Source organism: Periplaneta americana, chromosome 9 (assembly GCF_040183065.1).
Source record: "Periplaneta americana isolate PAMFEO1 chromosome 9, P.americana_PAMFEO1_priV1, whole genome shotgun sequence".
Taxonomy (NCBI): Eukaryota; Metazoa; Arthropoda; class Insecta; order Blattodea; family Blattidae; genus Periplaneta; species Periplaneta americana.
In genome coordinates this window covers 61,931,191-61,945,464 of record NC_091125.1, presented here as the reverse complement: position 1 = coordinate 61,945,464, position 14,274 = coordinate 61,931,191, and the positions used below count along the sequence as shown (strand labels likewise).

Genomic DNA, 14,274 nt, shown 5'->3' with positions numbered 1-14,274 from the left:
GCCTTTTCGAAATCTATAAATAACTTATGTACTGTGCCCTTATACTCTCATTTTTGTCTAATATCTGTCGAATACAAAAAAGCTTATCAGTAGTCCATCTATTACGCCTAGAACCGCACTGATGATCCCCAATAATTTCATATACGTACGTAGTTAATCTTCTCAAAAGAATATTGGAGAAAATTTAGTACGACGTCAACAAAAGTGATATTCCTCGAAAGTTACCACAGTTAGTTTTGTCCCCCTTCTTAAAAATAGGTCCAATTCATAGTTCTGGTACAATTTCCTTTTCCCAAATAACACGTACAAGTTTATAAATGTCGCTAGATAATAATGCGCTTCCACCCTCTTGTATTAATTTTGTTGGAATTTGATCGATACCTGGAGACTTGTACTTTTTCAGATTTTCCATCGCAATTTGGACTTCAGAAAGTGTGGTTTCGGGTATAAATGGCTCAGCAGTTTGTATTTGAATTTCGTCCCGATAATTCCTATTTTGCCTATGTACATTTAGTAGTTGCCCAAAATAGTTTTTCCATCTGTTCAAGATTGAATGAGAGTCTGCAAGCAAGTCACCATTCTCATCCTTGATCCCGTTTAGTCCACACCTGTGGAGTAACGGTTAACACGTCTAGCCGCGAAACCAGGTGGCCCGGGTTCGATTCCCGGTCGGGGCAAGTTACCTGGTTGAGGTTTTTTTCCGGGGTTTTCCCTCAACCCAATATGATCAAATGCTGGGTAACTTTCGGTGTTGGACCCCGGACTCATTTCACCGGCATTATCACCTTCATATCATTCAGACGCTAAATAACCTAAGATGTTGATAAAGCGTCGTAAAATAACCTACTAAAATAAAAAAAAGATCCCGTTTACCCTTGCCTGATATATGTTCTTAAACTCCTTTATACCCTTATATAAATCCGAATGTTTTTAGTGGATTAAAATTCCCAGCGACGGAGCTGTTCGAGTTTGGAATTTAAAATTACAGACAAAATGTATCGAAACATACTGATATTTTAATTAGAATTCACTTTACTAAACATTTTTATACCAGATCGATAGTATTTTATGGCGTTGAAGCTTGGACTCTGACAATATCTGTCACGAAAAATTTCCAAATTTTTAGAATTAGGATTTGCTGTCGCTTATCTAAAATTTATGAATATCGAGACATAGAGGAAGATGTTCGTCGTAGAATGAATACAAGCTTTCCTGCTCACGATTGAAAGAGTAGAAAATATAATTTGGTCATATGCACAAATAAAAATATAGTTTGTTGCAACTTGTTATTCAGGGAAATAGTGAGGGAAAAAGTGACAACTTAAGGAAGCTATGTTACATTTGCGCAACGTAAGAAAATGGATGGACGAAAATAATTATGAATTGATTCATCTTACTACAAACCAGGAAGAGATGGGAGGTGCTGTAACGAACTATAATTACAGGATATTCTGTAACAGAAGCACCTTGGAAAATATAGTGTGCCTTCTGTTTCTTTGCTTGTGCGTCTCTTCCCCACCCACACACACAAATAGTGGGTGTTCAGTTCAAAGTGTGTCATGGCCCGCTGTATGCCGTCATGTGACTAGCCGATGAGCCTAGAGAATTCAATTTTCCTATACTTCCGCAGAGGTGTATAACCTATGAGGCAGAGAAGTTGCCTAGCGAGTACGGCGTTCATTCTGAACAGTACGTACTGATACGTACGGTAACGCCGGTAGTGGCAGGAATGTGAACTGTTTGGAAATACGTACTGTCGGGATATGGGGAGAGGGTTAAGACGATTACTTACGTATTTGTTGACATTAACTTCGACGGTCAACATGGACACGGAGCATTTGATTTGTGTTGTGGAATGTTACCGTACGCAACCGATGATAACAAATACCCTGCGTACGACTTGCCGGCGCAAAACACAGTTCGAAAGAGGTTATGGTAACACAGACCGTACAGACCGCCATCTGTTGCTACGACGTTCAAGTTATACCGTACACGTTCTCAAGTTCAGATTGAAGAACGCCTTAAATAATAGGCAACTTGACTGACATATAAGCTGAAACTCGCTTCAAATCGGTGACCCAACAACAGTGACGTCATGACACACTTTGAAATGAACACCCAGTAGGACCTTGTGCCCAGTTATTATAAAGTTTATAATACATGCCACAGAATAAGGAAATGTGTAACAAATACAGGTATTGACAGGTATGAAATCAATTGATATGTTATCATTACATGTGACGTGCTTCTGCGTAACTTACCTGTTCAGAATAACAATCACGATAATTCCATCCGGTCTCAAAAAGGCGACGTGTTCAATGCCTGCATCTATTTCCACCTTCATTCCAATTCGTATTGACCCAGGAGTGACGAATTTTGAAAAATGTGCGATGGCGTAGAATACTGGCTGTTTGTAGAACTCGTCAGCAGTGCAGTTCACAATTATTGGAGAGTCAAGATAGTTTTTTACATACGTCGGTCCTCCCGCAACATTAAGTACGATGTTCCAATCTATGAAACCCACGACCCAATAGTTCGAATCCTGTAGAGTGCAATATGTACGTATAGTTTCAGGTTATCTTCTTTTTTCTCAGATTATATTATATAATATTGAATTAAATTAAATGAGCAAAAACAAAATCTGGTATCTGCGTGCAAGTGTAACTGTTAGCAAACGTAACAGTTGTGTTTTACAAGAAAATTAGTGTCATCATTTACGCAATTACTACAAGGTATTATTTACCTCAATTATATCGTGAGCGTACTTTTCGCAATTAATCCAGCTTCCAAGTTGAGGCGGTTCCACTGAAACAAATAGCAGTTTCATTATGAGGACTACTGCTACTAGTCTACTACCTACTGCTACTACTGCCACTATAGTCGTGTTCGTGTGTATACATACTGTATTACTGTGAAGATAGGACTTCCATGCTTTCTTGATTTTGGTGATGAAGAAAGTGACGTAATTGACGTTCTGGTACTCAGTTTCATATAAGAGTCAGAGGAACCAAGTTAAAGGAAAACAAAGAATCCCGTCGTCAACTAACTTGAACTTCAGATCTTCCACTTCTTATTAACGCCCGTCTACTAATAATACTAATCTCACTAATAGATTAATCGAGTTTTGATCGAGTTGAAAAAATGTTTTAATATACTATAATACACAATTACTGTTAAATTTAACTTGTGTTCGGTGATAAGCATAAGTATTAAATGTTGTATATCTGTATATATTGTATCGTTATTTTACAAAACAACTATTTTAATTACTTACTACATATTTATTATGAGGCTTATAATTTATTGTGTCAATTTCTCCGGGGATTTTTGAGGCAAACATAAATAACAAAAACTATGAAGAATAACCTAGTTAATATTGCTTCATCCATGATTTTAAACATGTGAGTGCATTCACAAGCTCCGAATTAAGTGCAGCTCTACGTTTAATAACAATGTCTCCTGCATCACTAAACACGAAAAAACTTTTTTTCTGTCAAGCACTTCTCCACGATCGTTCAATTTGAATCCAAACGTTGCACCAAGTTTACCTCTCAAATTTTCATATAACATAATGGAGTTTACACTTTTCACAAACCACAGAAAACTGATTTTTTTCTCTTTGTTAAACTATACACACAACCTTCATATACAAACGCAGTACATAAACTGCAACTGCAAAACTACAGAGGTCGAAACAGAAGACTGGCCCCTATTGTATCGAATTGCCGGATTCTAGAAAGAGAAGAAGGTAGTTACGCTCTCACTTCCACACATGTAGACATGGCTATTTTATAAGGTATGAGGGGGACGAATCCCAGAAAAGTATGTATTTCATATGCTAGGAAGATGAGCTGACAATAAGGTGGAAGTTTTCTTGGAAAACCATACAACTTAATAAGGGTTTCGCAATGTGTTTCAACTTTCAATAGCGGTAGACTAGATTTTCCCTACGCTACCTGGTTTACAGTTAGAAAATAACAGTACTATTGTGCTTTTAAGTAAGCAATTTCCGAGATAGAAATATTTTCGGAATTTTTAGTATGAGTTTGTATTAACAAAATAATAAGTAATATCAACTACAACCGATTAATTTTAATCGTTTCGATTATTCGATTAAATATTTTTGATTGATTAATCTTACAACGGAAATTGATCGGTTAATAGATTAGATTAGCCGATTAAATCCCACAACATTAAAAATCATATTTATTTGGCTGTAAGTTAGTCAGATAAATGTTGTTTTGTACTTGGAAATTTGTACCCAAAATATGTTTTTTTAATTAAAATTGTAATTTTGAGATTCATATTAGTCATTTCGACTGCCTATAGAGGGACAATTTTTATTCCCTTTTTATGGAAAAAAGATGTCCCTGTTTGGTATATCTAAAATTTGGCAACCCTGTATAGAACGAATACTAGAATATAAGTAAGGGGAGATGGAGTTGAGCTCAAGAACAAGTACCCGTCGCTTAGCACAAAATTTGAACATATCGCAATGTTCAATAGTGAGATGTTTGAAATTTAAGCTTCATTCCTATAAGGTGTTGGGAGTGCGTAAATTGAAACCAGGTGATCCAGTTGCGCTCGTACGATATTCTTGTTAGGTGTTAGAATAAGTCCACGACGGAATCGTTAATCCAATACGGTTTTCTTTATACTGACGAAGCTTGGTTTCACCTGAATGGTTTTTATGAATGCCTAGAATAGTCGGTATATTGGTACCGAAAAACCACGTTCGTTGCATGTTTGTTCATTTAATAAATAATTTAGCTACAACAGATGCTTATGTTGCCTCTGGAAAACGTCGCAGAAACTCGAAAAAACGTACTATTTCATCTTCTTCAGTAGGTACATAATATGTAATATATGCATTTTCTTTGTCAATAGATATATTAATATATATCTATCGACAAAGAAAATGCATTTCTGTAATGTATAACCATTGTTAAAATACGTATTACTCAATGCAGTGTAGACAACTGACTAAACTATGATTTCAATATAAAGTGCTAGCAGAATTGTGTGGCTGATTTGTTAGTGCAAACAATTAATAAGTAAATCTCACGCATAAAAGTATTTAACTTCAGACTTCAGCCTTCTGATCTCAGTACATTTATGTATTTTAGGTTACGACTGGTTTTACAATAATGATTAATTTCTGAATATCCATTGAGCCGGCTAGCAGCGAATGGCCGAGCTTCATTGTAGTCAAACCAACGTCGTTAACTACTGTTTTTATTGTGATAAAAAAAAGAAAGGTACCAAAAAAGAGGGATAGCTAAGTTCAAATCTTTCCAAGGCGAATCGGGTTGCCTGCTCGAAACATTTGATACTCGGTGACATTTAGTGTAGTCAGTTGGTGTGGGTTTGGATTATACCTAGATGAGAATCAGCGTGAAAGCTCTCTCAGATGGATTTAGATCTAGTATTCGCCCTTCTTCAGGATACCATCGTTCCTCAATAATTGTGCTATACTTAGTAATCCATTTATTTGAGGGTCTGTTAGAAGAGTTTTCATTATACAAATTATGACTGCGCTGTACTTTCCGTAGAATTTTTGGCTTTTACTGTAACTGAATCATTTTTGTGAAAACCCTTCAACACGTATGCTCGAAGTATTGAGGAAGCTGTATCATTGCATCACATTCACCCTCCGCTTACTCTTATTACACTAAAAAGTTTGTTTACATTATTTGCATAAGTATATTTAAGTACGTTTGTCGATGAATGACAGCCTGGTTGTAGGAGTTATCAATCACGATTCCTCTGCACCAATATCTACTGAAGTCGGTGTCTGTAATCTGTAGACCTATAGGAGACGAAGCGAGTCCTCTTCGCAAGTGGTGAGTGAAGATGGCTAGATCAATGACCGCTCTGGCGGGAAAGGCATTGCTTGGAGGGAGAGAGCGATGATGTCTCATTCTACTATGCGCATCTTAGGCCTACTCATTAGCGGCCGCGCGCCGATGCTGTCCGCAACATACTCTCACACTGCTAGTCTCCGCCCATTTGCTTCTCTCTACCTCCACCCAAATGCGTCGGCAAGGTCTACAGATTCCAGACACGTAGTATAGGAACTCTACTCATCTGAGAGTGCTTTGATATATCGCCGAAGACCAGAGCTGCCCAGGAAATTTTTCTACTTGTATTGTGGTAGTCAATGTTCAATTTAAAATCTCTTTTCATTGTATATTTACAAATCTTGCAAATTATACTTCAATTATTATTTGGATGTACTCTGAATAAGATCTAGATAATGCAGTAGCCATGAAATACCATGTTCCCACCGGCATAGTTAAGGCTTACTTACTGACCCAGAATTGTGCTCTGGCGTAGGTGTATTTTCACTTGGCCTGGTTACGTGATTAGATTTGTTTACAGTTGTTTTTCCCGAATAAGGGAAATGCCAGGTAATTCCACGGCAAATGCTCGGCCTCATTTCGCCAAATACCATCTCTGGTATCACCAATTCCATCGACGATAAAACCTGGTTGACGAATTGGTATAGCGCTGGCCTTCTATGCCCAAGGGTGGGGTTCGATCCCGGGCCAGGTCGATGGCATTTAAGTGTGCTTAAATGCGACAGGCTCATGTCAGTAGATTTACTGACATGTAAAAGAACTCCTGCGGGACAAAATTCCGGCACATCCGGCGACGCTGATATAACCTCTGCAGTTGCGAGCGTCGTTAAATAAAACATAACATTCGACGATAAATAACCAAATACTCGTAGTTAATACAGCGTTATTTAAGTAAGAGACTAAAAATCTTATGTTCCATTAAACTAATGTTGTTAATTAAACAGCAGCTATTCAAAATATTTTAGTGAAATGTTTTTAGTTGATATTTTCATATAGTACACGCTATTATAGAATATTTCTCAAACATTTAGTAGAAAATAGTCGAATTGTACAATAAAAATTTTCCATATATTTAAAGAAATTTGGATAATTTGATTTCGTTTTGAGATGAGTAAATGGAGTAAAGTCTGGTCGGATTATCTCGAGAAAGCGTGAATTTTGAAAGACATATTAATGGCATATTTGTCTCATTTAGCAGTGAATTGACAGAAAAAAAAATGAAAAAATTATAAACCATATCTTAAATACATCTCAGCCGAGCACGTTACAATTTTCTTACTTTTTCTATAGTTTTGGCGGCATTGATATCCAGATTAATAGTTATCTGAGATATTACAATTTGAAATGCATGTGAATAATGCAAGATACATTATTTGTATTAAAATTTCAGGTACCACGAGATCACTTAACAGAAACTTTGTCATTTGCTGGAAATATGTTTACGAAATGTGACTTCAAGTGTGATTTTATGGCCGAAAAATCGGACAGCGCTTTATTCGTCAACGCACCACCGCTTTATGGAATTGAAGACGCCCGAGGTGGCAGACAGACCCACGCAATGAGGGCATTCTGTACTACGGTACAACAAATACAGACTGTTAGTTGTGTTCGGGGCTACTTACTGTGAGACTTAGGCGTAATCGCAGAGTGAGACACCGAGAGGTACTGAGTCACGCCAGTCAGAGTTCGTTAGTGGCTTGAAGTGTTTCTCAGTTCTGTGTTAAAATTGTTATCATTGTGCGTAAGTTACATTGTTTATTATTGTAGTGTAGAACAAAGAGTATTTACGTAGGATACTTATGTAGAACGAACTAGTGCAGAGCAGTGATAATGGCATTCGCAAGAAAATATCCTGGCAATCCTCTTCGAGGTGGGGAAACTGTCGGTCAAATTGTGAAAAAAAAAAATTACGACAAACAGGATCTCTTAATGTTAAAATACTTGTTACAGACGCAGTTCTTACGGATAAAAAATTAGAAGAAACGGGTGAATGACTGGAACATGCCCCAAGAAAGTCTCTCCATAGGATTGCTGAGGAAACAGGCAATTCAAAATCCTCAACGAGGATTAGCACACTAAACTGTTTAAATGAAAGCGCAATAAAATTAAAGTGATATACGAATTATTACCGAGCGATTACGCTAGTAGAGTCTGGATTTACATATAACTAGATGCTGGAGAGTATTGCTGATAGAAGAGTGAATCCCGAATTATTAATATTTTGGAATTAAACATGGTTCAAATTACATGACCATTTCATTAAAAAAACACTCGGTACTGAATCCCCGGCTTGTGCCTAAAACTCCAGTGTCTGATGAAAAGATTGGTGTGTGGTGTGGTTTGAATGCACACAGAACTAGTGGTCCTATTTTTCATGAAGGAATTATCACTGCTGAGAAAGATATCGAGTATAAATACAGTATTAAGACATTTTTTTCGAATTAATATTGAATGCCAGCAGTTATTTTTTGAACAGGATTCTGCTACTGCACATATTGCTTACGAATCATTAGACTATTACTTTGGAGGTTTATGAGGATAGAATTATCAGTACTGGTTTATGGCCCTTTGCAGCCTCGTTAAAATTTAAGACAAAGTTTATAAGGATAACCATCATACTGTAAATGAATTAAAAATATCAGTCGAGAAATTGCTTCAATCACACATGAATGCTTGTTAACGGGAACTTTCTACGCAGATGTTGAGAAAGTGTCGCTGCTAAGGAACATAATTTTCAACAATTATTATAATACTGGTTAGTGCTCATTATTGTCAGTTTCAAATATGAATTTATGCTTTTAGTAAAAACAATTGCATTGTGCACCAATGTTATCGGCGACGTTGTTTGCCTTTTCCCGGTTGCAACGTGAGGTTTAGTGCAGACACAGAACAGAATCTGACGATTCCGAACGCTACTATAGACCGTTGGTTATCTCGCGGAACAAAATAATGCGTACCTACACCGTAGCTTATAGTAAGAACCTTATGATAAGTGAGCTAGCTAGCTACAAGTGGAAGCGTAGCGATGGAGGTAAGCTTCCTAGTCTAGTTTATTCTCCCCTTCACGCGCAAGTAGGTTTCATGAGATAACGAATGACCTATAACCGCTTAATAGAATAAACTCTCAAATGCGCTATTCTTTGTAAATGAATCGTAAAAATGAGAAAATATTCAATTACGAGTATAAATACAGAAGTTTCTTACAGTTCGAATACATTTGAGAACTGAAAAGTAGCAGTTAATATCATTCAAATGCTTACAATAATTTTGGCAAATAGAGTTACCGTTTGATAATGAAAATGATTACATAACTTAATATGTGAATTAGCAACCATTATAAGGGACAAAAATTTGTAAACATCTGTAAGTAAATTTACTTACTGCAATCTTTATCATCCCTTACCTCTGATTGAGGTTCAGGCTGATATATCTGTAGGTACGGTATCAGGAAGTATATCTCTCTTGACGATTTGTCAGAGGAAGAACAATTTTAGTTGTGAACTATGTCACTAATCAGTGATGTATGCAATGAAAGGGGAAAGAAACTGGCCCCTTATCACATTATCTCCTGGCTTAGTTGCCTCAACTAATCTTCGGACTACTGACTCAACATACATATTTGTCTTTCTGAGCAGTCTAATAGTTACTATGCTTATAATTTCATTCTAATTTTACGAGTTTAAACTCAATTGAAAGCGATAGAATGTTGAGGGGTAATAATTACCATCAAAGCTTCCTTCTAAGCAGAGCCGAAGATGCCATGCCGTAGATATGCACTGTATAAGATTCCTGATTCAGGAAAAATTACCGGCCAACTCTTAAGGTCCATTCATAATGAAAATTAAACATAACCGTAACATAAACACAGAAGTTTGCGCCCAGGCTACCAAATGGGATCATTCACAATGATTCACATAAGCATTGACATAAATATTACCGTAAGACGTTAACATGAAAGTTTGCAAACTCCAAACTTTCATGCTTATGCTTACGTGATTTGCAAACAGAACACAATCGTGGAGCGCTGAAGTATATGACAGAATATGAGGAAATGGCGTCGTTGTTATGTTTCCATGGTTACCAAGTATGTTTGCTGTTATGTTTATGTTCCCATTTTGAATGATGGTATGACTTCTTGATTTTACTGTAACGTTTATTTTCTTAAGTTAACGCTTACGTTATGTTTAATTTTCATTGTGAATGAGCCTTTACTCGTTTCTTTGCTTTGCGAATAGATGCAACAATCAGCCAGCATCTCATTTGAGACTGCAAATATCTCCGTAGGCGAACATCTTGTGGTACCGTAAAAGTCTCTGATGAACAAGGAAGAAAACACAGTAAAAACGGGACTCATTTGATCAACAGAACCCGCGAATTTCAAAGAATATATCGATTAAAAAATTTAGAGTTATTAATTAAGATCTCTACATAATCCTGGAAGTATTGCATGGAAACTGAGCGGAGTGTTTCCTACTAACAAGGAGAGGACACGCTCTGTATATCACCGAATTAAATCACATTTTGTGATATGAAAGTACAAGACACACTGTTTAAAGTCATACCTGGTATGGGTGGCCAATGACCCCTCATTTTGGAAATATTGGCTATTGTTTATGACATACTTCCGTTAGATGCCTAATAGGGAAGCATTAGACTGTGTAACAGCATAGCTCATGTGGTTGGATGCTGAGTCGTCATCCAGGCAACCCGAGTTCGAATCATAATGCCTTCTCATTTTTTAAAGCTTGATATTATTATTATTATTATTATTATTATTACTATTATTATTATTATTATTATTATTATTATTATTAAAATTCACTTTAAGTTGTCAGTTCCTATATTCAAAGCCATGTTGAAATATGCGTGGTATGCATCAAAATTGATAAACGAACGAGAAGTGTTTATTAATGTGAAGGATATCTGTTTCGCAGCAGAAGTGCGGAAAAATATGTGTGACTGTGGACAACCTTCTTTAATTTGCTGTGCATAGTGCAGTAAATATGTATGTTTTGTGTGTTTTTATGACATAATGAATCGGGTACAAAATGAAATGGAATAGCTGCTACAGAAATAGAACAGACACCAGTAACACATCTTACCTTCCTACGTGAGCAGTATTTAAACGTTTATCCTTTACAATACAATGTTAGTTAATTAGTAATTTGTTTAAAACCTGATGAAGCATTCAATACATTGAGAAATGTGATATAGGTATGTAAATAGATAACTGGATCACAGTATTAATCATTATTAAAAGAAAAAAAATATATAGGACGAGTTAAGATTCGAACTGAGGTTGCCTGGATAACAACTCAGCATTCAACCATATGGGCTACGATGCTACACAGTCTAATCCTTCCCTATTGAGCACCTAACGGAAGTATGTCACAAACAATAGCCAATATTTTCAAAACGAGTGGTCATTGGCCACCCATATGAGGCATGACTTTAAAGAGTACGTCTTGTACTTTCATCTCACACAATCTTATTCCATTCGGTGATATACAGAGCGTGTCCTCTCCTTGTAAGCTACGTTCTCCAATTATAATAAATCTTTATATTCTGTAACACAGTTAATTGCCATCAGTATTACTGTATGTTTCTTTCATTAAATCTTACACATTAAGTAAAATAGCCGGGTGAGAATAAAATGGTTCTGTCTGTAATCATCTCCCTTACAAGAGAGCTTTCTGAAGTTCGGCTTCTAAAATTAAACTTTAAGAATAAATTTAATATATTCTTAATTTGTGCATGGGAATGCTCTTTTTTCATTATATCTCACATCTCTCTCATACTGCGATTTGACGATATTTAAGTGCAACTTTGCAGATAGAACCTTTATATTCCTAAAAGCTTATTATTGTAAGTAATGAAACAAATACTTGTGATATCCTTTAAATGACTAACTATTAATTTGAGCTCATAAATCCAAGATTTATCTCCGAATCACAGTCGCTGCTTCAATCTGAGATGAGACTAACATAAAATAAAACATTAATGAAAATTCAACCTACAATACCAAAAGATAGGCTAAACTTCACTGATAAATTCAACTTAGGTCATATTTCTTAAGTAAATAATTGAAACCAAAGATAAACGGTAACATAAAATAATAGGACTAATTTTACAACTCTACTTTTCAAGTAAAATTTCACAATAACACAAAATAAAAAAATTACAGCATCGAGCCCTTATCGATTGTTTTCAGTTAAGTTTAAACACGGAAGAATAATAGCCCTTGTCCACTTTTGGTATCAATTTTGTCATAAACTGAATATGACTGTCTTGTCTTGAGGTACTGCCATAAACTTTGCTTGATTCAGTTTTCCTACTGCTGGAATCCACAAAGACCTATGAACTTTCATCTTATCAACGTCCACTTTGAGAGGAGATCCTTCCTTCTACCTAAGCATATCTAGTACCTACTAGTATGCCTATCTTCTGGTTTCTACCTACGCCATGGCCATATCTCTAATATACTTAATTAAAACAAAACACAATAATAAACATTTCGGTTTAACGCACGAAATCTACACTCCTTCTGCAGGAATGGTAAGCAAACAGTATAGCCAACTCAGAAAAGAAAATAATCCTGTTTGATGATTTTTCCGATTGATTAACTGCATTATTTTAAGTTATAATGCACAGAATAATAACATAAAAATCGTAAAATATCGCAGAATTAAGCATAATTAAACGGAAAAAATTAAGATATTCGAGATATCAAATAGTGACAAAGATCGCATGTTTCCTAACCTATTTTTTTTTCAGATAGACAATTTTTATTCTTACTGCGACATGGTAGTAGCAATTGCAACATTTTTCTAGCAACGATTTCAACTATGTTTAAAAAATTCTGATTTCAATTAATGCCCATAAAGAATGACCTCTGTAGAACCTGGAAATGCAAAAAAACGAAAATCGAAGAAATCGCATGTATAACTCTTTTCTTCGCACCCAGCGAAATGAGAACAACATTAATAGAAGGAGAATTAAAGTCATGCTTGCAATATCACTATCTAAAATACTTACTGAGGCTGGCTTCTGTGTACAAAATAAACTTGTCAGGATAATGCTCGTGTGTTTTTTGAAGTCTCGAACTCTTTGTTGTATTGTCGAAGTACCAGTGGACTGAAATTCCAGCAGTATACTTATAAGCTTCTTCGTCTTCCAATATCTGTTAAAAACACAAACACATACGTAAATTATATGGTTATTCAGCGCTGCTTACGCTACCGATAATGGTTTTTCAATTGATAAAAACAAGTTCTAACATGTTATATAATTATGGCGTTGCACACAGTTTTATAGGTTTCCTCTTCCTCAATATGTTAAAAGGAAAGACAAAAGCATCAGGAAGAGAGAATAGAGAGAAAAACGTTATTGGAAGCTGAATGAAGCGAAAAATAAATAAATTACGAGACATTAGATTACCTGAAACGTCTTTATCCTTGGTATGCAATTAAGTTCATAAGTTTTAGGTCTTCTTTGTACCACAGATTGTCACACACATTACAAAATAATCTAACCAAATTTATTGTTAGTGAATTGTATGTTAAAATAACTAAATATTTATAGAACTAGTGGCTGAATTGGAACTTTATATTACGAATGGTTCGCAGTAAGAACTACGAATGATATGAAGTTATTTTAGTCTCTAGTTGTCTACGCGATTTTTTACACTACCTTCATATAAAATCTAAATAAATAAAAAGTAATAGTTAAAGATTCACCGCTGTGGAGTAATGGTTAGCATGAATGACCGTGAAACTAACAGGCTCGGGTTCAAATACTGGTTGGGTTACCTGAAGCCTATTTATCAAAGTATGGTCTAATACAGCGTTTCTCAAACTATGGTCCGCGGACCACCTGTGGTCCTCGAGGTCTGCCCTTGTGGTCCTTCAAAAAATGCATAAGAAAAAATAAAATTCAAACGAATTGCGTATCACTTTATAGCTGAAAATCTCAGAGTTTGGAAATGACACATGACAATCGCCTTTCATTTTTTTCTCTCAGTACTGACATTTTATAAAATTTATTACCCTATCCGTCTATTGACTTCCCACTCTACTCTCAACAACAAAAGACGGATTTAAAGCACTATGAACGTGGTGTTTCTCGTCATCTTTTCCCTGCACATCTGGCGCCGCCCTTGTAACCCATCCAGGGACCACCCAAACAGAGGACCGAACCTTTCCATTTATTTATGACTTTCTTAATAGTTTTGCCGACATCCAATCTGCACATTGAAATGGTCACGTACTGTATGTCGTACACCAATAATACAACTCTGAGGTCACAATTTGAAACTTATTTTCCGAGTAAACATGACGAATTTTCATGGCTTCGTAATCATTTTCATTGCGATATTGAAACTAACAAACTTGCATTGAGTGAAAGAGAACAGTTA

The 14,274-nt window shown here is 35.9% G+C and overlaps 1 protein-coding gene across 1 annotated transcript in view; it reads right to left on the bottom strand.

Annotated features, from left to right (window-relative positions):
* LOC138705998 (lysosomal acid glucosylceramidase-like) overlaps positions 1-14,274 on the bottom strand; it is a 67,868-nt gene that overhangs the window by 3,662 nt on the left and 49,932 nt on the right. Inside the window, exons 8-10 of the mRNA XM_069834863.1 lie at positions 12,897-13,041; positions 2,744-2,805; positions 2,262-2,542 (exon numbers count right to left, since the gene is read on the bottom strand). Coding sequence (XP_069690964.1) covers positions 2,262-2,542; positions 2,744-2,805; positions 12,897-13,041 — 488 coding nt within the window. The remainder of the gene's footprint in view (positions 1-2,261; positions 2,543-2,743; positions 2,806-12,896; positions 13,042-14,274) is intronic.